The 23,310-nt window shown below is 39.7% G+C and overlaps 1 protein-coding gene across 2 annotated transcripts; it reads right to left on the minus strand.

Annotated features, from left to right (window-relative positions):
• Window positions 1-518: 518 nt before the first annotated feature.
• Window positions 519-23,310, minus strand: brwd1 (bromodomain and WD repeat domain containing 1). 2 transcript variants are annotated; one of them, XM_044032206.1, is made up of 44 exons: window positions 23,069-23,310; window positions 22,896-22,954; window positions 22,742-22,771; window positions 22,464-22,523; window positions 20,626-20,776; window positions 20,372-20,470; window positions 18,913-19,073; window positions 18,568-18,789; window positions 17,677-17,777; window positions 17,155-17,225; window positions 16,959-17,059; window positions 16,813-16,853; window positions 16,615-16,716; window positions 15,640-15,793; window positions 15,419-15,553; window positions 15,191-15,319; window positions 14,780-14,928; window positions 14,503-14,579; window positions 14,098-14,328; window positions 13,798-13,981; window positions 13,377-13,461; window positions 12,987-13,109; window positions 12,834-12,904; window positions 12,255-12,480; window positions 11,680-11,796; window positions 11,158-11,265; window positions 10,093-10,217; window positions 9,736-9,818; window positions 9,174-9,285; window positions 8,480-8,541; window positions 8,216-8,371; window positions 7,981-8,101; window positions 7,738-7,863; window positions 6,798-6,864; window positions 6,438-6,488; window positions 6,138-6,263; window positions 5,888-6,040; window positions 5,633-5,787; window positions 5,166-5,332; window positions 4,233-4,358; window positions 3,952-4,143; window positions 3,529-3,870; window positions 3,263-3,418; window positions 519-3,152 (listed from the first exon to the last, which is right to left on the minus strand). In XM_044032206.1, exons 1-44 carry the CDS (start codon window positions 23,103-23,105, stop codon window positions 1,690-1,692), a joined length of 6,807 nt encoding a protein of 2,268 aa, XP_043888141.1. In that variant the 5' UTR covers window positions 23,106-23,310; the 3' UTR covers window positions 519-1,689. The 2 variants fall into 2 exon arrangements, with proteins under 2 accessions (XP_043888141.1, XP_043888140.1); XM_044032205.1 differs by having other exon boundaries at window positions 3,952-4,149.

The following is a 23,310-nucleotide window of genomic DNA, read 5'->3' on the forward strand; positions in this document are numbered from 1 at the left end:
CACAAATCAGTGAAGACTGGTTGATTGGAGAGTCTGAAGATGCCCATGTTTAGTGTCAGTTGAGAGAAAGAAAATGTTTTGAGAATGGCTTATTTGGTTTTAAAGGCTTTGATTGAAACAGATTGATGGAGCAAACTATCAAAACGGTCTCGTTACAACCAAGTCTACTTTCTGGTGTAAATTTGCAAAGCTGTAGCCCTTTACAGCCCCTTACATATTTGACATTTAGTCATTAACAAGTGGTCTAAAAAACTGTGTTTTTCCAAGTATGACTCAAAATGTGATTTCTTTCAGTACATTGTGGCTTTAAATTGAAACACCATTAAGTCTTCACTAATCACTCCTTAGGGTGCACTATATTAGAACCTCACTTTGTATGTGCACAGCCTAAAAGACAAATTAGACATGCCAAACAGATACAGTCCTCTGCAACAAAATGATTTTGCCACATTAAAAATTATAACCTGGTGAATCAAATTCATGACGTAATTGCAACATACCAAGTCCCACACAAAGAACACCTTGAAATTATGTCTTTATTAATAGGAGGAATAACTCATTTCATTGCACTCCACAACCACATTGTATTAATAGTTTTCCTGTGAAATCTGTTTATTAAAGGTGTAGTACGAAAAACATTAAGCAAAATGTCATAAAGCAACTATTTAGAAACCTCCCCATAAACAAAATTAAACCATGTGACTGGCAAAATGTTTTAAGACAACTCTGAAAAAGAATTTAATACTGAAAATAGGTAACACAGGACAATAAATGGTCTTCCCAATATGAGAAATCACAATATTTTGCAACAAGTACTTTTGGTTACTTGTACTTGGCAAAAAAGGTACCAATTTGTGACATGTGGCAAGACAATGCAGTTAAATGTAAAATAAAAAAGCTCAAATTAAATAAATGTTTCGCTACCGACTGATCAACCCTTTCAAAGTCATTCTTTATCGAGTATTTACAACTAATCACTAGAATACAACGGAAACCGATAAAAAAAAAAACAATCAAAAAAACAAAAAAGAAATGTATGGGGGGAAATAAACATAATTGTTTCATTTGGCTCATATCAAAACATATTACAGTCAAGCATTAAGTGTGTGGATTCAGAAAGGAGTGCTGTAGTCAAAAGTCTGAGCGTGGATTTGTTTTTGTGTCCCAGTGAGTGTGCTTGGACATCTGCTGACCTGGAATTGTTTCTTTTCCTTACCTCAGCTCAAAAAAACAACTGCGTGTCTGAGACTACAGTAAACTTAGTTGACCCCTGAGTTTCTAATGCAAAACTAGTGTATGAAAGAAATACCTCATTACAGTGTATCTTAGTGCAAGCCAGCAAATATGCTTGATTAAACAGAGGTATATTAGATAGCACCCAAGCTGACAAGCTTCCCCAGAATGGTTACTCTGCTAGCCCAATCACAACAAGCAGTATGGGAGGTGGTGTTCTGCTCTGTCTTCTTGTGAAAAGCAGCAGTTCAAATGCTTGAATTTCTATTACATCTATAAACACGTTTTTTCATAGAAAATATAAATATCCCTGAATGAAACAGATTCACAGCATTTTCTCTCAAGGACTCCAGTGCTACTACCATAACATGGCCATCAAGTGTCTTTAAGGTCTCCAGTTAATGTCCTTCTCCATCTCTCTTCCTCAAAAGCATGTAGTTCCAGCCGGCATGTCCTTCATTCGCTGTACTGATAATTTACTGTACGTTTACCCCTGTTACGGGTGTTGACACGCGTCTTTCGCTGTGGTTTGCCATAAGATACGTCACTGTCACCCTCCTCCTCTTCTGAGGCAGCCTGCTGCCGACGCTGCCTTAGCTGGCGACTGGCCGTCCTTTCACTGATCCCAGACTGTCTATGACTTCTCCTCTTTGGACTGCTGTGGGACCCTGAGCTGGCAAAAGAGTTTTCAGAGGCCGAAGATGACCGATCGCTTTCCGACTCAGAAGTATGGTTGCTGCTGCTGTAGCTTTCTTTTCGTTTGTGTTTTGGCTGCTTCACGTTCTTCCTTCTTGAACGACTGACATCTTCCTCCTCCTCGCCAGAATCAGACTGGGAAGAGGTGTCCCCCTTGCTTTTACTATTCCCTTGTTTGGATTCCCTTTTGGGGCGCTTTGAGGAGGCTGGGCTGCTATTTTTGTTGTTCATGGAGACTGGCTCCTTCTTTTTTTGCTCCTGCCCACCTTCGGAGTCTGAGGTGTAAATGCGTTTTCTCTTGGAAGACAGCTGATTACTGGTTTCAGTGGGAGAGGCTCTGTGGCCGTCTTCCCTTGAAGATCTGGCCGTTTTGTTACCGTTCCTCTGTTCACTCAGGCTCACAGATACAGAATCTTCTTCAGAGAGAGAGTTATCACTGATGTATTTCTTTTTTGGGAGGGCTCTGAGATTCCGGCGTCTATTTGATGTGTTATCTGAATCATCCGACTTATCTTCAGATGAACCAGTGGAACATTTCCTTCTCGCCTTCCTCTTGGGTTTATAATCCTGCTCTGAGCTCTCTGAAACGGAGGTGTCACCTTGAGGCCGTTTACATTTGCTCTTGTTTCGTGTTGACCTCTTGGTGTTTGATTCAACCTCAAATTCTTCACTGGAGTGGTTGCTTTCTTCTTCGTATTCTCCCTCTTTTTTCAGTTTCTTCTTGTGTCGGCTGGGTCTCTTCGGAGAATTTAGTTCATCTGATTCTGCACCATTTAGTTTATTAGTTGAGGCAGATTTTTGTTTATCTTTGCTTTTTGATGGTGTATCTTTGCTTTTTGATGGTGTATCTTTGCTTTTTGATGGTGTATCTTTGCTCTTTTTCTTAGACTCCTTCTGGATTGCTTCCTCCACATTTCTTCCATTTTGGTAAGAAGGTTTCTGGAAATTGGTGTTTTTGTCCTCTTCATCTGAACTTGCTGGAGGTTTGTGTTGTGTGGTCCTGGGTTCAGTGTCCTCTACCTCCTCATCACTTGTAATCCTCTTTTTCTTGGCTAGAGTGGTTGCTGTGCTTCTAGAACGTCTCTGAGAAACTACTGCCTGTTCCTCTTCATCCTCTTTCTCCTCAGCTTCACCAGAACTCTCCTCTGCAGTTTCCTCCTGCTCAGAGTTGATGTCAGATTTGTGATGTTTTGCACTGTGTCCATTCATGTGGGACAAAGTATCTACAGAAGAGAAGTGACAACAATCCACACAATAAGGGACGGTTCTCACAATTCCAATCAAATTAGAATTTAGAATTACAAAACTACACAATGAAGAGAACATAGCTCACCATTTCTCTTTGTTTTAGCAGCTTGTCTTGGTGTCCTCTGTTTGCTGGACCTCGTACTGCCGTTCTGACGATTCTGAGAGGAGGATGGCGCATCACTGTCACTTCCATCTTCCTCATCCTTTGACTCACAATCTGATTCTTTTGTATTCTGAGAGGCTGTAAAATGGAGCAAGAGTAAACAACATGTATTTTGCCTTAAAATAAAAACACATAAGTTTTCATTTTCAACATCTGAGAACATCCAACAATGAAAGGTATTTGCTCACCCTGTGTTGACAGATCTCCATCTGAATCTGAACTACTCTGGATCACTGCAGTGCGTTTGCTGGCCCGGGCTGCGTGGCGGCTGCTGCTCCTTCTTGGCTTCTCCTCCTCCTCTTCATCATCATCATTATCATCATCATCATCATCATCTTCCTCTGATGCTTCAAGGAGTTTGATCTTACTCACAGCTGCCCTTGCCGTCTTTCTCTTGAGTGACCTGCGGACTCTGACTTTCTCTTCCTCCCGGTCTGAGCCTTGGGATGTGGCTCTGTCAGAGTCCTGTGGGTGACGTCTCTCCCTGCGCAATGACCTTCTGCTGTGACCATTGGTCTCTGCTTTGCCCTCTGAAAACAAGATGTGAACTAGAATAAGAAATATGTAACCGACTTACTGGACTTTTACTTTAGGTCATCTTTGATGGGTACCTGTCCGTTTCTTGTCTGTGGCAGCGCTGTTTCTGGTCAGCCGTGTACTCCTGCTCTTTTTACTCCTGCTGGGGTAGCTATGGCTATGACTTGAAGACTGGGAGGACACTTCTCCATCCTCACCTTGTTCACCTTCACTATCAAATTCCTCCTCCATCTCCTCATCATCTTCCTCCTCTTCGCTCTCACTCTCTGCAACTAGCAACAACAACATATTTAATCATTTCATCATCATAATCTCCTGATTTTTCTGTATATCTAAATACACTGGGGAAACTGACCTTTTCTCTTCTGCTTGGCACAATTGCTTCTTGTAACTCTTGCCTTCTGTCTACGGTGATGTTGTCTCGAGGAACCAGAATGTTTTTCCTCCTCCGACTCACTTGCCTCACTCTCACTATCTGACTCTGAAGGAGAAAAAGAAAAAGATTTGTCAGGCCACACAGTGGTGCCTCACAGCATGAAGGGCCTTTCTGCGTGGAGCTTGCATGTTCTCCCTGTGTGTGTGGGTTTTCTCCAGGGTCTCCGGTTTCCTCCCACAGTCCAAAAACATGCAGAGTTTAGTGGAACACTAAATTGCCCGTAGGTGTGAATGAATGGTTGTTCATGACCCTGCAATGGACTGGCAACCTGTCCGAGGCGTACCCTGTCCTATGTCAGCTGGGATTCGCACTAGCAGCCCTGTGACCCTCATGAGGACGGAAGGACAATTTATGTCAAGTAAATTAACGATAAGACATGTATTGCATCTCAGACAAGTGCACTCTAAACATATTTCTTCTGAACTGTAATATTTTAGAAAATAATTTAAGTCTCAATTAATTTCAGCTTTCAAACTCCTCTCATGATCTCAGCACATTACATATGGCGCAGGACTGCTGATAGAAACGTAATAATTTAAAATGCTGTTGGCAAGCCATATTTAGGTACAACTGCACACCCCTGATTCAGTCAGACTGTGTGTTACTACTTTAAAGTATTTTGTACCTTGTCTCATCTCGTTTCTTATTTACTTTGTCTAACCCACTGTTTTTGAAAAGTACTGTCGCACATAAAAAACAACAGGAGCTAAGCCACTTAAATAAATATGACTCGACTTTCATCTGGAAGACAAACGGTACATAAGGTACAACAGGGTCACAATTGTGCTATTATAATGATGTTCTATGAACCAAGTACATTTTAAACATGAGGAGGAAGAGTCTCTTTTTTACCTGGTGTTGATGAAGCAGCTTTGGAGTCATCCTCTGAGGAGCTGTGACCTGAGCTGCTGCTTCGACTCCTCCTGGCTCTCTCAGGAGCAGACACTTTGGCTGAGGTAGATTTGGTCAGTGACGATATTTCGACTTTTTCCTGAGATTTGACTGCAGCCTTCTTTTGACTGGAGAATTGTTTTTTTCAAAATAAGACAATGAAAAAGTTAGAGAAATCATTTCATCATATGAGTCTTAAACCTGCACTGAGCTAAGCTGACAACTAAACAGTTATAAATTAACCTGGTAACATTTTACATTACAGTACAGAAACAACATTAACGGTATGGTAATAATTAAAAAATTACCATATTAAATTACTGCCATGCATTATTACCAATTACCTATTATTACTAACTAACGAATAAGGTGTCAGGTTATGGTAATACTATCTTCTTTCATCTCATCTCAACTCAACTCAAACAGACCTTGTGGCGCTGGGATGATCTTGTTGCATCTTCTTGCGGAACCTCTGACTGCGGCGGAGCCTGTCATTACTCTTGATAGCAGTTTTATACTCAGATATGATCGTTCTGATTTGCTCCTCAAAGAAGGCAGAGAGCCGCAAGGTCATACTGTAAATCTATCAAAGAGCAGAAAGAGAATAAAAGAGACAAACTGAAACCAGCTCTTCAATCTGTTGTGGCAGATGACATTTTCCCAAACTTTAATTACTCGCCTACCTTTGAGCGTTTATTGGGAGTGTAAGCTTTAGCATTGGCAAATATTAGTCGAGAATCTTTGCAAAGCTCTATCGGATTTTCATAGTGGTCTTCCTCCAGTGTCCTTTTCACGGAGCCAAAATCCATTGGTGTATCAATAATGTCATGGTAGTCCTGGACAGGAACATGAACCACGATTTAGACATCTTTACCAAAACGTACAAGAGAAAATGTAATGTTGCTTGGATAAATAGCACGACTGTTAACTCACTGGATAGTTCTGAGGATTCACAGGCTGTCTGAATGGCTCCGAGTCCTCACACTGAAATATATAGTTGAGCAGACTCTTGCATTTTTCCTTCCAGGCATCTCTATCAGGCAGCACCTCCACAGAGCGCTGCCAGAAGATAACACGAGACAGGAATTCAACACACAATATTGCTACTATTAAATCATTTAAAATGCCATCTCCACTCTCTCATTCAGAAAGTCCTGTGTGTCTCAGTGAAAAGCTAAAAATTACCATTTATCTGCTCATATTATCCAAATGTATTTTGGTTTTTCTGCTTACCTGACGTAACCTGTGCCCAGCTGAGGTTCCTGGTGCTTCTGTATCATCGTCCTGTTGACCATAATAAAATGCATTACTTACATCATTACATTATTATTGCGTTATTGGGATGTAGAAAACAATACTCTGCACACCCAAATATAAATGCTTATGACACCTGTGTCATCCAACTCATCTCTCCTAGATCTCTCACAAATCACAGCATTGACTTTAACCAAGTGGACAATTTGCTTGCCAAACAAATATGTAGCCATTAACTTAATGAAATAATTTCACCATTTCATAGTGATTCGAGGCACCTTTAAATTAATAAAAGGTTGTTACATGTCATGTTAAACCTGTTTATGTGGGTAAACTTGCCTCTTCATCATCATCCATCTCTTCAACAGCATTGTAAATCTCCATGATATCGATGCAGCTTGGATTACTGAGGAAATTAAAACAAACGTCTTTATTGTCATGCTCACCAAATATAAGAAACTCAAATCAAAGTTTAAAATAGAGCTGCAACTAACGATTATTTTCATCTCGATGAATCGATGAATCGTTTGGTCCATAAAATATCAGAAAACCTTAAAAAATGTTGATCAGTGTTTGTCAAACCTGGAAATGATGATGTTCTCAAATGTCTTGTTTTGTCCATAAACCAAAATGATTAACTTTTAATGATTGTTTGTCATCCAGAGCAAAGAAATGAAGAAAATATTCACATTTAAGAAGCTTAAACAATCACAAATCTTGTTTTAATCATGAAAAAAAACTTCAAACTGATTATCGATTATCAAAATAGTTGTTGATTAATTTAGTAATCGTTAAATAATCATTTAATCGATTGTTTCAGCTCTAGTTTAAAAACTTTTACAGAGATACAAGATCATGAAATTGATAATTATGAGTAATCAGATGCAAATATAGGCTATATTTGACATTCATCAACCATCATTTTTTCACATGTAGCTAACCTGCATCTAATAACCTTTTTTAACTTCTGTCATTAAAGAAGATGCTGACAGTCGTGGTACCACATAAAGTTGCTTGCATCAGGTACAGTTTTACTGGCATATGTTGGAAGTTTTGTAATGTTGTCACAGGCTCCCAAATAAAAAAGTGTCTGGCATTATTTTTGATATTATAAAGCTTTTTTGTTTGGTGGGGGCTCTTGTTCTACTTGGACTAGTGGCCACCATTCCTGTAACATTGTAGGGGAAATACTGGACATGTTCAATTACTATTATTTTCTGCTGCAGTTTCCATCATTAACATTTTTCAAATAATACCAGTGTAGAGAAGAAGAACTTACTTGACAAATTTCTGAAGGACATTTGTGATGATTTTTGCAGAGTGGGCAATCTTACTCCTTGGCTCATTGAAAGTGCGGGCATTATGTGCAATATATCTGGCATCCCAAATTAATGCTGAAAGGCGTCTGTGGACAAGTAAATAAACTGTGTTATGAAGTTATCATACGTTATGGCCAAGTTATTAAAATATATCTTTCTTCCTCATAGTTGAGAGGAAGACAGAAAAGACTTGTGGGACTGACCTGTAGAATCTGTGCAAGAGTCGCAGTTTGATTGTTCCCAAATCAGTAGGATAAGCGATCACAGTGCAGTAGGTGGGATACTGAATCAGGTCCACGGGACCGGAGAAGGGAGCTGCAATCTCTGTAACAGACAAGAAATCTTACACTTAACTTGACCTATTGACTGAAAATGACTTTGCGACAAACGTGTAAACAGACAAAGTAAATGGGCGAGTGTCTACATATGTTTACACACCGATATTGATGAGCTGGTCGATGGCCGCAATGATCCGTTCACACTCCTCGTCCCTGCTCCTCTCTCCCCACTCCCCTGGCTGAGGCTTGTACATCAGCTCTCTCAACTCATCTGCTGTCACAGGGATTCCGCCACCTTCTGTCTCTGGCTGCTCGGCTGCACCAGGACAGACAGACTTGTTCAATATACAATGAATCTCCATTATGCTTACTTTCTTAGAGTAGAGCTCAGTTCTGTGATGTCTCAGTAAAATGTCTTAATTACCATCATCTGGAATAGGTTCCATGTCCCAAGGACTCAATTTCTCTATTTCCCCATTGTCCCATCTGGTAAGAAACAAAAGCTGATGTCAGAAACTATCAAATGTGCTTTGGATGAATGAATGAATGAATAAATGAATGAATGAATAAATAGTTAGTAAGTATGTAAGTAAATAAATAAATAAATAAAATTGAAATCGAGTACACATATGTTGCAATTTTTGCCAAAGTAGAAATAAATACTATGGTTATTACAAGATTGCATGGTGTTGTGTATGCACAACAACAAAATGTCAGGTGTCAAAAACTGCCACTGTAATGCCTCCTAATGACCACATGGGGGCAGGAAGGTTCGTCATGGCAAACTGGATATATACAGTGAAAATGCATAATGAATATTATGGAAAACAATAACCAAATAAAATCTAACAAATAAATTATTTGGAAAGCAGATGTTTGAAATTCTGGAATCCTAATTACTCCACTGATGTATTCTCAAAAGGCAAAAAAAAAATTAAACTCTGTATAACTGCCAAACCTGTCTCATAAAGCATTTAGTGTTTTTAATTTAGTAAAAACTGTACTTTTTTTTTTACAGAGGCAGCCATAAATACTGTGTTAGAAGCAAACATAGTGCTAGTGCCACATTTAAGATATTCTCAGTCCTCCTGTCCTGAACACATTATGCGATTTCCCACCTGACTTTGAAACACTGGAAGAGACTGTCGGGATACTCAGACTGGTACGGCTCCTGGCAGACGATGGTCCCAAACCACCAGGCATCGTCTATAGCTGAACGAAACCTATCATCTGTGACAGAGAAAATGTTACCAGATATACATGGAGGAGAAAGAAATGCCTGTGACCCACTTATGACAAATAAGATGTCTGTAAACAACAACAAAACTTATTTTGTCAAAAAAAAACTCCTCAGCATGAATACAGAGAAAGACTTGGTGCCATTATGATATTAAATGAACCATAAAAACCTCATTATCTCATTGATATAACTGTGATCATAAAATACGCGTTTTCTAATTTTGCTGCTGAAACAAAAAGATTATGAATGAGATGGTTGATTTACTGATCATGATCCCCTTATTATTTCAATGAATAAAATGAGAGCCCTTTTTATACTTCATTAAGTGTTGACAATGATAAATTAATTAATTTACTCTTGGGAGCATCTTTCCTCCAAGTAGATTCATAAGAACAACAGATTAAAGGATTAATGATCTGTAACATAATACACAAACTTACTTGGTTGCCAGTTTCTACGGAGAGCCTCATCATAACTTTGCCTCAACACCAGGAAATCTATAACATCTGGCATGTCGTGATATCTGTAGGGAGAAATTTGTGAGTATCTTTTTGAATCTGGTGCTAAATCATTCTGATGAATATACATCAATAAACAGTATCAGAAATTTTTGTCCGGATTTTAAAACATTTAATTTTTTTTATCCTTAAATATTTACTTACATACTTAATGACATTTATATATAAACATTCAGTTCAAACAAGACTCGGCCTAGCTGTATGCCACCTTCATGTTGGCAGAATTAGAATGTTACAACATCATAGATCATAGAGAACTAATAAAACTGAGCTGCTCACTTGACAGAAAATGACTTGTCTGTGATTTTGCCAGTGCCGTGGTCAATGAGCGTGAGCTTCAGACAGCAAAGTGTTGGAGGGCAGACTTCATATCTGATCCCAGTGATCTTCACAAACTCTTGGTCCTAAAAAAATATACACAAATGGGTTTCAATTAATCTGCATTTTCAAGATGTTTAAGTACACTGATGAGCTCAAATACTATGAACACTTAGGGACAAAGCAAACAACATTATTTATTATTATTATTACTAAGATAAATAATAGATAATGTGTTGGATACAGGAGAAATGAGCAGCAACATTACAGCCAAAGGATGTGGCTTTAAAATGTCAAACTTTTTAGCAGTGGATATACAGTAAGCTCCAGATTGCACTCTAGATGTCAGGATTGCACAGAGAAAACCCACAAACGTGCATTATTGATGAAGATATGTATACAGTTGCACTAAATAAATATTTTATGCTTTGTATGTTTTATGTTACGAGAGGACAGAGTCATGTGTATAATTATACAGATCCAAATGGCGATGACTAGCCAGAGTGCACATGTTGGTATGATGATTCCATTCAGACCAGGTATTAACATCCACCCTGAGAGATCAGATTTGAATTGAACAGCAGTTTGTGCGACTCTTCAAACCCGACATTAAAACATGTCCTAGATGCAACATGAAATAATTGTTATTTGGTTATGTGTTGATCAGTGTTAATATTGTGGCAGAAATTAACATATGGGTACAGATTAGAAAAAAGCGGGTCAGAGGACATCAGCTGAGGTGGTGGGCTCCAATGCATCTTGAGGACAGATCGCTTTCATGCAGCTCAGGAATGTGGCCACACGTGTCATGGTTTTGTCGACTGTATCAGGGGGCAGAGTCAGGACAAACTGGATGCATTCATTCTGTACTTGGTGCTCGTCACTTAGGGTGGAAGTGAATACCAGGTGTGAACAGGTCAATGAGTCAGGAACTCGGTGAATACAATACATTTCGACTTCTAGTGTTTTAGTGACTTTAGTGGAGGCTTTCTATATCAGATTAAGATGAACATAATCTAGACTTACCCGCAGCTCCATTTTCTTCCAGGGCTGTTTGTCTAAGTTGATGGGGTACAGTTCATTTCGATTCACTGCCTCAACATAGGCCTCGTGTCCCTGCCGAAAGTAGATAACCTGACAGGAACAAAAAGTCAGAGCTTAGAGTGTAACTGAAACGCTGGATGACCATCATGATCATTTTTACAGGAACCATGGGGCACGACTACTACCACAAAAAGATTTCAGAAATGTATTGAATCAACAGCTCTTACTATATATATTCAAGAACAACCAAACCCAATAATAACCAACATGTAAACACATTTTTCATCCTAGTCATTTTAAAGTCTGCTGACACTTTTTAAATCCTTTGCATGATGTTTACATGTATTTTATTCATTTCTCTGCTTCCATTTCCGTGTGCTGATGCACTGACCTAAAGTCTCATGAGGAAAGGTTTGATCTTACTGTCAAGGTGTAAGGGAATAGTAAGGACAGGGATAAAATATAAAATAGATAAAATATATGTATAATAATGGATAAACATACCTCATCCCCCATTTGGGGCACAAAAGGAGATTTCCTGGGAATGACATCAGTGATCCATGGTGAGGGTCTGAATTCATTGGACACCTCTCTGTTGATTGATGGTCTGGCCTTCGGACGCTGATTTTCACATGAAGGAAAGGAAAGTATGAACTTGATGAAAAACATACATAATACATGTCTGAATTCATTATCTAAAGCTAATGTATGATAGAAGCTGTGCTGGCTTGTGAGAAGGGAAGTTGGAAACATCAATTCCTAAACAAGACTTGACTTCATCACTCCTCCTTTCACTATGCCATGTTGTCGGTTTACACTCATTACTTTTGACCATGCAGGACGATCTCTGTGCTCTCACTGGTCAACGTTAGTAACACGACGGAACAGAATTGTAAAAGGCAGAAGAAAAAAATCAAACATGTTTTTTGGTGGGCTTTTTTTGTCCCGATACCCTACATCCATTGGATCGGGCTATAATTGTGTTTAAAACATGTAGTCTGACCTCCGCATAATCAGTTAAGATGTGCCACTCACACAGTGGCACATCAGAATTTATGCAGAACATCTGTCTAACTCACCCGTGGTGGCTTGTTCTTTTCCTTTTTGGACTTCTCCTTGATTTTCTTCGCAGGTTTCTCCTCCTCGTCACTCTGCTGCTTCTCCTCCTCTTCCTCGTTCTCCTCTTCCTCCTCCTCAGAGGTGCTGAGCCTGCACCTTGCTCTTTTCCTTGATGACAAAGGGGTTGAGGGCTGCAGGTTGATACCAGCGTCTGCTGTCCAGTCCGAGTACTCGCTGGATGTGTGGCTGTCAAACCAAAAGCACTTATGATTAACATTTGAAATTCAACAGACGCAAACAGGAAACACACAAACTTAATAAACTAAGTTTATTGGGTTCTTTAAACTGGTGTTTCACAATTCTCTCACATGAGGAAAATGTGTGCATAATAATACCCAGAACACTACGCAGGAAATTACTAAACAATAATATAAGGCACACCCACTATAATGTTACTGGAGGAAATCCTACTGGTGTATTTGATGATCCCCTAAAAATCACCTGTGATCTATCTGTGGGTCTGCTTTAAACAAAAGCTAAGAATTACTTGCCAATAGCACAAGGCTCCTGACATGTCTCCTGTATAGGCAACATTATACCTTGAGCTGTCACTGTTCCACTCCTCTTCATCATTAGACGACTCCAGATCACTCCCATCTAGTTCGTTGTCCTGAACAAATTCAAAACAAAGATACTCAAATATTTGTAAATTACATTTTCTCAAAGTCTCAGGAGAGTGTAAAATATGATACCTCAGTGTGTATGTCTGAGCTTGCCGTTTCCTCTCCCTCTTCACATGACATGTCAAAAAATTCTGACATGTCACCACGGCCATGTGCTCGCTTTGTAGTGGAGGGTTCATCATCCGAGTCGTCCTGTGGGTCAGACGGGACTGATTCAACACCAGTGCAAGAATTTGTACAGAAAAAAGCTGAAACCTCAGATAAACACAAACCTACTGAGCGAATACAAATAATATAGACAGAGTATGTTTAGTATTTAGTATACCAACACAGCAGTTATAATGAATACATTGCTACATACAAGTGTGAAGTAAAACGTAGTGTCAAATAAAATTCCACAAAACGGGGAACACAAAGTGTTATTTAAGACTTCATTGGTGAAGAAACAAGAAAACATACTCGATGGTAGACAATGCGCCTCTTCTTCGTATTGTACAAAGCCACCTCCTCATCTCCCTTGGCTGTTCGAATTTCCACCTGGTCTCTGGAAAAAAAAGTTTAAAAAACAATAAATAACTCATACGCTGTAGCACCTGTCACTATTATTTTAAGGGGATAAAGCACTGACGTTCATGCCCAAATTTGAAAAATAACAATATTTCTGTCAACATTTAACATTCTCTTATATTCCTTTGACATGAAATACGGAAATAATTTTTAGATACTATTATACTACTATACCATTTCTAAATATTAATATGTAGGATAGAATTAGTTTTCTTGCATAAACAGCATCTCCTACAGCAGGTACGTATCTTCACATATTGTATGTTCAGCTGTGGCTGGTAAATAGGAAATGCTTCTACGTCAGGGCTCTTACCTGTAGCTGCTGGATGGCAGTTCAGGCACCACCACCCTCCGTCTCCAGGCCTGCAGGTCTCTCTCAGTGGCCATTTGGCTAAGAGGAGCATTCTGGTGCATCTGACGGACACCTTCCACCTGTCCACTGCGGCGCAGACCTACATTCGGAGGTGACTGCACATCTGCTCGATCATTCACAGACACTACAATGAAAATAAAAAAAATTATATAAAGCAAATATTGACCAAAACCCAAAGAATTAGCCTCCAACAGCTCAATACATCATTAACAAGAATCCAATACGGCACTGGTATCATACCTCTGCGTGGTGTGCTTGGTGCTACTGCAAAAGCTTGGGCCTGAGCCTCAGCTTGTCCCTCGGGTTCGGCTCCAGCACCTTGCGGTTCCTCTGGCACAGACGGGATCCGACGGTCCTGTTGCTCCTGCAGCTGTCGAATGGCCTCATCCAGAAGACCGATGCGTCTCACCGCCACCTCTTCGTGTTCCGCAGTCTGCTGGCTGATCACCTGCTCCACCACCTCACCATCACCTGAAGATGCCAGACCAAGAGCATGAGTGGGTGATAGTGGAGCTTCGTAATGGACAAACACTTGGAGCAGGCTGTTTGAAAAAGCTTACAATATTATTATTGGTAGTCTGGTTAATAAAGCAGTGAACGTGAAATTGACTAATAAAAACAGTTCTGGTCAAATGAATGCCTTACTGGTGGCTACGTATCCCAGCTGTGGAACCAGGTGTTCAGCAGCAATGTTCTCCCGCCCTGGAACAAGACGCTGATACCTGATGAAAAAAATGTTAACCAGAGCTAAGCCTTTTGAGATTTGTTTTTGACTGATTTGTAAAAACAGGCAGCATGAGTAGAACGACTAAAACGTAATAAAAACAACATAATTAGTGTTTTTGTATTATATATGTACAATACAATAACACATTCAATGAGTAAACTATATTGCTGCTTGACAACTGAATGTCTTATCTACCTCGGAGGATGGGGATTTCCATCCACATCCACCAGGAAGGGTGGGGGCATGAGATGAGGCGCCTGCTGAGTCTGTTCATCCAACACAAAGCCATTGGCATCCCGGATCAACGGTCTGTAGTCGGTGTGGAAGAACACCTGGTCTGGAAGCTGTGTGGACACCAGGGGAAAAGTAGCTGGATAAATTAAATGCAGCTTCTGTTATATTAATTTTTGTTTTTAGATACACATGCACACTTAGTATCCAAACAGCTTGCACAATTTTAAAGGTTACTATCTATCATATACTCTATCTGTAAGATTTTAAATACAACAGTCAGAACATACGAAAGGCATGACTGCCTTTTTCCTTTTATCTGCAATAAAGAGGAATTGTTTAAGACTGAAATTTGAATTTATAATTTATTCTTGCCTTCTCATATGGCTTAGAACTGCCAAAGCCAAAGATGAGCAGATGGCCGTGAGAATCTGTGCAGGCAAAACGCTGGCCGTCTGGAGTGAATTTGCAGTCGAACACAGCTCCATGACCTTGGCCCTCAATCTGGAAGAGAAAAAATAAATAAATACAAAAATCACTGCAGGTATAGACATTAAGCAGTTTTGGTCATTTTCTATCTGATAGTTCTCAATGACAAGGTACCATGTTGAAGTAATGCTGTGTGTTAGTCCCTCTCAGCAGATCCCATATGAAGACATTCCCATCATGACCAGCAGATAGGATAATCCTGGGGTCAAAGGGGTGTGGTTCCAGTACAAACACCTCAGCCTCGTGGCCCTAAGAAAAGCATACATTTTAGTCTCTGGTTAAAACCAGGATATGCTTGATCATTTTCAAAGAGGAAGAATAATGTGTAAAATTACTTTAAGGATATGTAGCAGCTGTCCTGTGTAGGAGTTCCACACTTTGAGGAGATGGTTGTTAACAGCCGTGATGACTGTATTGTCATGGCGATCCCACGCTACCATTGTGACTTTGGGTTTGAAGTAGCTCTCCTCTTCACTCGTTGATTCAGCACTGTGAGAAACAATACAATACAAATATCAGCATGGTAATGCCTAATCCCTACCCAGACAATCATCCTGCGTATTTGTGTTTAAATAGAAGGTGCAGCAGCATACTTCCATTCTCATTCAATTCACTTAAGCATTCCGCACCTATGACTTCCTTGAATAATTTAAACAATGTTATCCTGATTTTCTTTTCCAGTGAAAGAGAAATCTTCTTTTAAAATTGATTATTTTACATTTCAGGCTGAATACAGTAGATAATGCTTTGTAAATGGATGCAGTGATGAATTGAATGCATGGAAATGTTGAAAATTAAATAAGAAATAAGACAATCTATGAAGAAAATTGGCTGTACCTCTCATTGTCAATTTTAGCAACTGACAGGGATGCTCTCATAGTTCAGACTGATTTAAACAAAAAACAATATAATATGTCTCCAATATAACCAAAGCAAAATTTTGAATTAGCAAGAGTAAGAAACAGTAACTTTTTTTCAATATCAGATTTTCACCAATGGGGACTCTATTTATAGAAGCATACAGTAAATTGAATGCAAACATTTGTCAGTGAGTGGAGTGTTAAACTCACAGCTGAGAGTTGTGACTTATTCATGCTGACAACTGAACAAACGAAACAGGTGGTGCAATGGATTCCTCAGCAGACATCAGCACCTGGTTCACACTCGCACATGCTCTGACAAATCGGTGAGGTTGACTATGCACAACGCGGCTACCCCTCAAACCATAAACAACATTTGCACAGACTTTATTTCACTAATTGGAAATGTTGCTCATGCATATCCTTTTTGAACAGCAGCAAAGTTCTTACCCTGGAAGAGTGGCAGACATGTTGAGCAAGATGCACCTCCACTGCTGCCGCTGATGCAGCTTCCATATCCGTGCTGTCCCATCGCGACTTCCACTCACAAACCTCAAAAGGAACATTGACGGTGACCGTTAATTCACTTTCATCTACTACAATAAAATACATGGTGCAACAGAATAACAGACAATAATCATGTCATACCTTTCACCCGAGTGGCAAAACTGAATGCTGTCAACTTTGTCCTACACAGAGTAAACAGAAATACAGAGAGTGTTCATGAAATCTTTGTGATGATACTGCTGATGTGATGAAGGTTAATATTTACTGGCTCTTGAGAGGGTTCTTACTGTGTGCTCATGGAGCTCCGATGTCTTCTCTGGACTCCCACTTCCTAGGTAATATATTCTGATGACATCATCAGTACTTCCTGTCGCTAAGAAGATCCCACCTGGAGAGAAAACAAAAGGAAATAATCAGCTTTACAGTGTTTAATGCAGAAACTTTGATTCTGTAATTTGAAATAAATAGAAATAAAAAAATGACCTGGACTGAATGAGGAGCAAACAGTCTGAACTCCTGGCCTCGGCCGCTCTGTAAATTTGTGTGGCCGATCACTTTAAAGACAACAGAGAAAATCTTATTGACTCATAGCACACTGGGAAACAGAAGCAGTGTTATGTGTTGGCCCATGCTTCAACAAAACTGTCAAATTAAGTGTCATCTAATCTGAGTGGCACTGTAACTTCAGGGTTAGATGTGACGTCAGTCAGGTGATGCTAATATTAATATAATAGTAGCAGAAGTCACATAAAACCCATTTTATCCATGTTCTTCTCAAAATACTCCAACCTACCGGGTGACTGAGTCACTGTCCTTTCAACAGTGTTCTCTATGATTTTGCTGTTCAATGAGGATTTTGAGGACTAAATTGAAACACACAGTATCCATAGTAAAGCATAGAAACATTAAATTGCAAATCTTAACATGTTTTTTTTATAAACAATCTACACTATATTATTTGTGAAGGAAAACCTCAATAACATTGTTGTCTAATGAACAACTCACCTGAAGTTTATGTTGTTGACATCCCATTGCCAGAAGCAGACAGTAGCATCAGTTCCAGTAGAAAGCATGTAGCGCTTTGAGCCCTTGGCAAACGGCGAGAACTAAAAAACACAAGTCATTCACAGATGAGACGTCTGAATTATTCTAACTAAATCATTTTAGCATGTATATGTAAGAAATTCTATCATTGGTGGAAGTAAAAAAATATGCAGAATTAACCAGAGATAAGATAAAGACAGTAATAATTATGTAACTTTTCTACTGTCCCAAAGTGATAGCACTCATACATCTCATAGAACAATTACTCATGTATCAGAAAGAATAAACAATCCACCCCCATCTGTATTGGAATTTACTGTAGCCGCTTTACCACTAAAAATCAAGATTTTTTTTTAACCTAATATCAAAACCGGATTCCCACTGCCAGGTGTGGGTCTGCCCTGAGGTGATTTTATTTAACCCTTGCGTCACCTGTAATGAAATGTGATATATGTACAGTACACAAATGTACTGGAAGCATTATGAGTGCAATAACAACGGGATATTTGGTAGCTTGGTGAATGTTGTAGCCGTTAAATTAATCTTACTTCAGTTCCTAGTTCAGAATCAACTGCACGTAACAGCTATACTAATGGCCAGAAGATTGAACGCGTGTCCAAGTGTGGCATCATAATGACTAATGAAGAATTGTACAACTGTCAAAAAAGAAGCAGACTAAGAAGTAGTTAGTGTGTTCACCCAGGTCTAGCTTCTAACTAATGTTGATCAAAGCTAAAGCCAACTCATTTGACCAAGGAATGAATGTCGATTGAGTATATTCCCCCTGGTCCAAAGCTCATTTATACCCTGGATTATCATCCATAGTGGGAAAGGAGTATTTGTTTAACAGACCTGAAGGGAGGTAATGGATCCACTGTGTCCCTGCAGCACAGCCACAGGGGCGCAGGTACGAAGGCACCATACACGGATGGTTTTGTCACAGCTTCCTGCAGCAATTAGCGTGTTTTCATAATTAACTGCCAAATCTGTGATTTCTGCAGAGTGTCCTCGCAATGTTGAATGAAGCCTTCCATCAAACGAAGACCAAATCTTCACCAAACAGTCGTCTGAGCCCTGAAAAAGAAAAAAACTACCACTTTAATAACTCGCAGACAAGTTGTGCACAACGTTAAAATGACAATTCGGTGACAGCACTGCTGTGTGGGAGAATATGTCAAAAACAAAGTTTCATCTTACTGTGAAGATCCTGAGACCCGTGCGATCGAATGCAATACAGTACACTGCAGACAGATGACCCAGGATCCGCCTATGCAGACGCATGCGCTCATAGTTGCTGACAGGATTGATGGAGCTGAAGTGCTGCACTCCTGTCAGCTCTCTCCCTTGATGCACCTTCACTGTTGATGACAAGAAGCCAATCATCGTAAGAGTGATGAAACTGCAGGACAGTGGTAGAACTAGTACCAGGGTCGGTGTAAGATGTATTTACTCTGCAGTAGGCCTAAACTAAAAGGCCAGCATAATTATGGGCTGAAATACAACTAATTGAAATACAAAGTAAATGTAAGCATCATCTTTAGTCAGCCACCTGTTTCCATTTTCTACCTCTTTATCCTCCACATGACGGTTGTGGTGGAGCTGGAGCTAATCACAGCTGACATAAGGTGAAAGGCAGGGTACACCCTGCACAGGTCACCAGTCCATCACAGGAAGCATTCACACTCACACCTAAGGTCAATTTAGAGTGTCCACTTAACCTCATCCCCAAACTGCATGTTTTTGAACTTGTTGGAGAAAGTCAGAGTACCCAGTACAGAAAGACACAAAGAGAATATACAAGTTCCACATAGAATCCAATCCACGGGATCTGAACCGGGGACCTACTTGCTGTAAGGCAACAATGTTGGCTTCTTTATCGCCATTTGTCCCCTTGCTTCATATCATTTTAAAATATTTTTGCAAGTTAATAAATATGATTTTAACAAAAAAAAGGAAGAGAAATTGCCATCCCTAAATCAAATCAAACATCCAAGCAACAACAGTATTCCTGCTGCTCTGAAGTCAGATGCATCTGGTTTGTATCTGTTACTATGGGGAACAACAAAATATGAGAGCAACATGGTGTTTTCTGTAGCTGTGCTGCAAGGTCTCACTGTCTTGTTTGAAGCATGTAATTTGGCCATTCTGTGGATCATCCCTAAAATGTGGCTAACTTAATAGAAATAAAAAGAAAACACTGTGGGCAAAGAAGCACAACAAGAATGTTGGCAGCAGTGCATAAGCGATAAATGCTTCTACTGCAATGCAAACGGGGGTGATTGAAAATCCTGAAGAATTGTGTGACTTGTGAGAAAATAAGACACACATTTCTAAATTAAATGTTGATTTATGCTCACCATAGCTGTCAAGTTAATGACAAAGACTGCAGTGTAATCGGCTGCATTGAGGAAATCAATCTGGCAAAGTCATCGCAGTGCACCACACCAATAATTGTCAACTATATACCTACAAACTGCCCACAAGTAAAATGTGGACACTCATGGCAGAGAGGAACACACAATGCACAACACAAAGTACATATGAACCAGTTCAATGATTGTTGTTATCACATGCATGGTTAGTGGGGATAAATTTGAACCCTTTCTTTTTTTTTCTACACAGGTAACAGAGGCATATAAAGCAAGAGCAGGTGTACCTAGGTGAGGAGGATTCTTGCAGTTCAAAGGCCTCTCTGGTGGTCTGCCCCGGTGAAGGGCTGCATATGATGAAGCTTTAAATTGCACACGTTCACAGTCTGAAAAACCAAAACAGAGACTTTTAAAGAATGAGGATGCACTTATGATGAATGCATCGTCATGTTCTTGTGAGTGAACAAAAAAACTCAAATCTATTCAAACCTTTAAATTATAATATAAAAGAGCCAAACAAGGAGTCTTGAAGATTGTGTACCTTTTGGGGTTCGAAGCACTGACTGCTTTCCAGACCCCAGGAGAGAGTGTACCCCTGGGACACACGATGGCACATCTTTGTCAAGAAGTGGTCCAATCTGCTTACATATCTGTAGCAAATGATCTGGCGCAACGTGTCTGTTGGCTGCAACCTGTCAGAGCAAACAAAGACAGATGTGATAATGATACTGAACAGTGTCCCTGCTCAGATCATTAAATAAATGAACAAATAATGATTTGTGTTTTAGAATGATGGTCAGACAAGATAAACACATACAAAGAAAATAGACGAATAGTCATGTATTCCAATAGGCATTTGGCACAGAAACAACATGATTTGGGCTGCAACAATTAATCGGTTACTAAATAAATTTTTAATATTTTGAGAAACATTAATTGGGTTTAGTGTTGTTGTTTTTTTTATTATCAAACAAAGTTCTCTGATGTTTCAGCTTCTTAAATGGGAATATTGTCTGATTCCTTTTCTCCAAATGACAAAGAAATAACACAACCAGAATAATTTTGGTATGTGGACAAAACAAGACATTTCAGATGATCATTTCGAGGTTTGGGAATCACAGATCAACATTTTATACATTTTCACGGACAAAATAAATGATATATTATTTAAAAGAATAATTAGTTATTAGAGATTAATCAGTTAAGAGAATATTTAGTTGCAGCCCTAGAGATGATCACATTAGACCTGTGCTGACCTCCCTTCATTGGCTTTCAGTTGAATCCACTTAAAAATGTTATTTGCTCTAGAAAATCTCAATGGCATGACATTGCATTTGTTAGTTTGTACAGCACTTTGGTAACTGATGTGTTAAATTCGCAATAGCAAAAAAATGCTTTCATACCACTGTTTTATATGAATACATAGTCTATATAAACTCAGCCAAATGGTATAGGTATACATGTTTATAGATGACCTACTGAAGTTCAAAATGAGCATCAGAATCAGGAACATGGTGATTTAAGTTTGAATGTTTGAATGTGGCATGGTGGTTGATGCCAGATAGACTGACCTGAGAATTTTAACCCTAACCCTATCTACTGGGATTTTCACTGACAACCATCTCTATGGTTTACAGAAAGTAGTCTGAAAAATAAAATATAATAGTATTCAGCAAGTCCCTGGGCAAAAAAACCATGTTGATGACAGAGGAGAATGACTAGACTGGTTTGAAATTATACAAAAGCAAACATTATTCACAATAGTAACTCTAATATCGATGTATAACATGTGAAACCTTGAAGCAGAATAGCTACCTTACTGGTGCCACTCTTGGTATTTTTATTAAGTGCCTTGTGTCTCTAATTAAATAACCAGAGAAAGTATCGAATCTTATCTTATCTAATGCCGGCAGTTTGACTTTTCTAGGAGCTGCAGTTGTCTGACGGAGTGTCTGGCTTAAATGTGCTTGGTTTCTTATGCAAATGTTTCTTTTTTGACGGACCAATCAGATCACCGGTCACATGAACAACAACGCAGAGACAGAGCAACTCAGCTTGTGATTGGCCAGTGAGGCCGCCTCTACGTAGCGAGAAGCCAGCGTACCCACCCTATCTGCAGTACAGTCACAGCTAAATAATATTAAATCCTGTGGTCGTAAACCGTCTCTGGGGGTAATATTTAAGTTCCCCTCGTGTAAAAATCAGCCCAAAGGGAACTAGCCGTTAGCTCGTGACTCATCTAAATACGCTCGATAAGCAAGAGTGGTGCAGCAGGAGAAAGAACAAAGACCGTAAACAAGCACGGAGCATGCACACACGGTCCACGGTTACAAGACAATAACAACCGCCGACAATGACAGAAATGAAGTTCACTCTCACCACATCTTCATATGTTCTCGGGTGCTCGTTTCCGAGCCAGTCCAGTCTCCCGGGCAAGAGCTGTCGAAAACAAGTTTTAAAATGAGGCGAGGGCAATAGAAAATTAGCAGCAGGTTCACACCAAGCTAGTAAAAAGAGCCGGGTGATGTCAAATGAGTGGGACGAAGAGGTGTATTTAAAAGTCGACAGAAGTGGGACAAGTTTCGTGTCCACACTCCGTCAACACATACAGACAACCGCTAGCATATAACACAGCGACGATACACACATATACGCACCTGATAGTCTTCCAGTTCATTTGCCAGAACCTGCAGTGGATTAAAAAAAGTGAGTGTATTAACAGCATACTGCCTCTGTTAACTAACTATATATCCAACAATAACCAGCTATGAAAGACAACAACAGTGAACCAGTGCAAGCACGCCACCTCACCTCAGCCGCTCTCCGACATGGACCCGTTGTAAGAAAACGAGAAATCAAGTAATAGAGCTCTGAAATGAACATAGAGGATTCACGGTGAGAAAAAAAAGTAGTCGGTTTATTAATTGACACGAACGGTATGACTGTAAATGGAGCTATCAGTTGGGTTTACTTCTGCGGCTTACCCGACTCAAGGAGCGAAGTGTTCCGATTTTTGGCCATTGAATCGGCCGTGTTTTTGGAGAGGAGAGACTACAGTTTTATTAGCTAAGTCCACGACTACAGATAATGTGGTATATTTGTTTAATTTCGGCTACACAGCTCTGACCCCCTCCACGGTTGCTCCCGCTTTCTATTCAGCCTGTTTGCAGTCGCCATTGGAAGGATGAGGCCTTGGTGAGTCGACTTACTTCCGCCACAGCGGAGG

Source organism: Solea senegalensis, linkage group LG8, assembly GCF_019176455.1.
Source record: "Solea senegalensis isolate Sse05_10M linkage group LG8, IFAPA_SoseM_1, whole genome shotgun sequence".
NCBI classification, from domain to species: domain Eukaryota; kingdom Metazoa; phylum Chordata; class Actinopteri; order Pleuronectiformes; family Soleidae; genus Solea; species Solea senegalensis.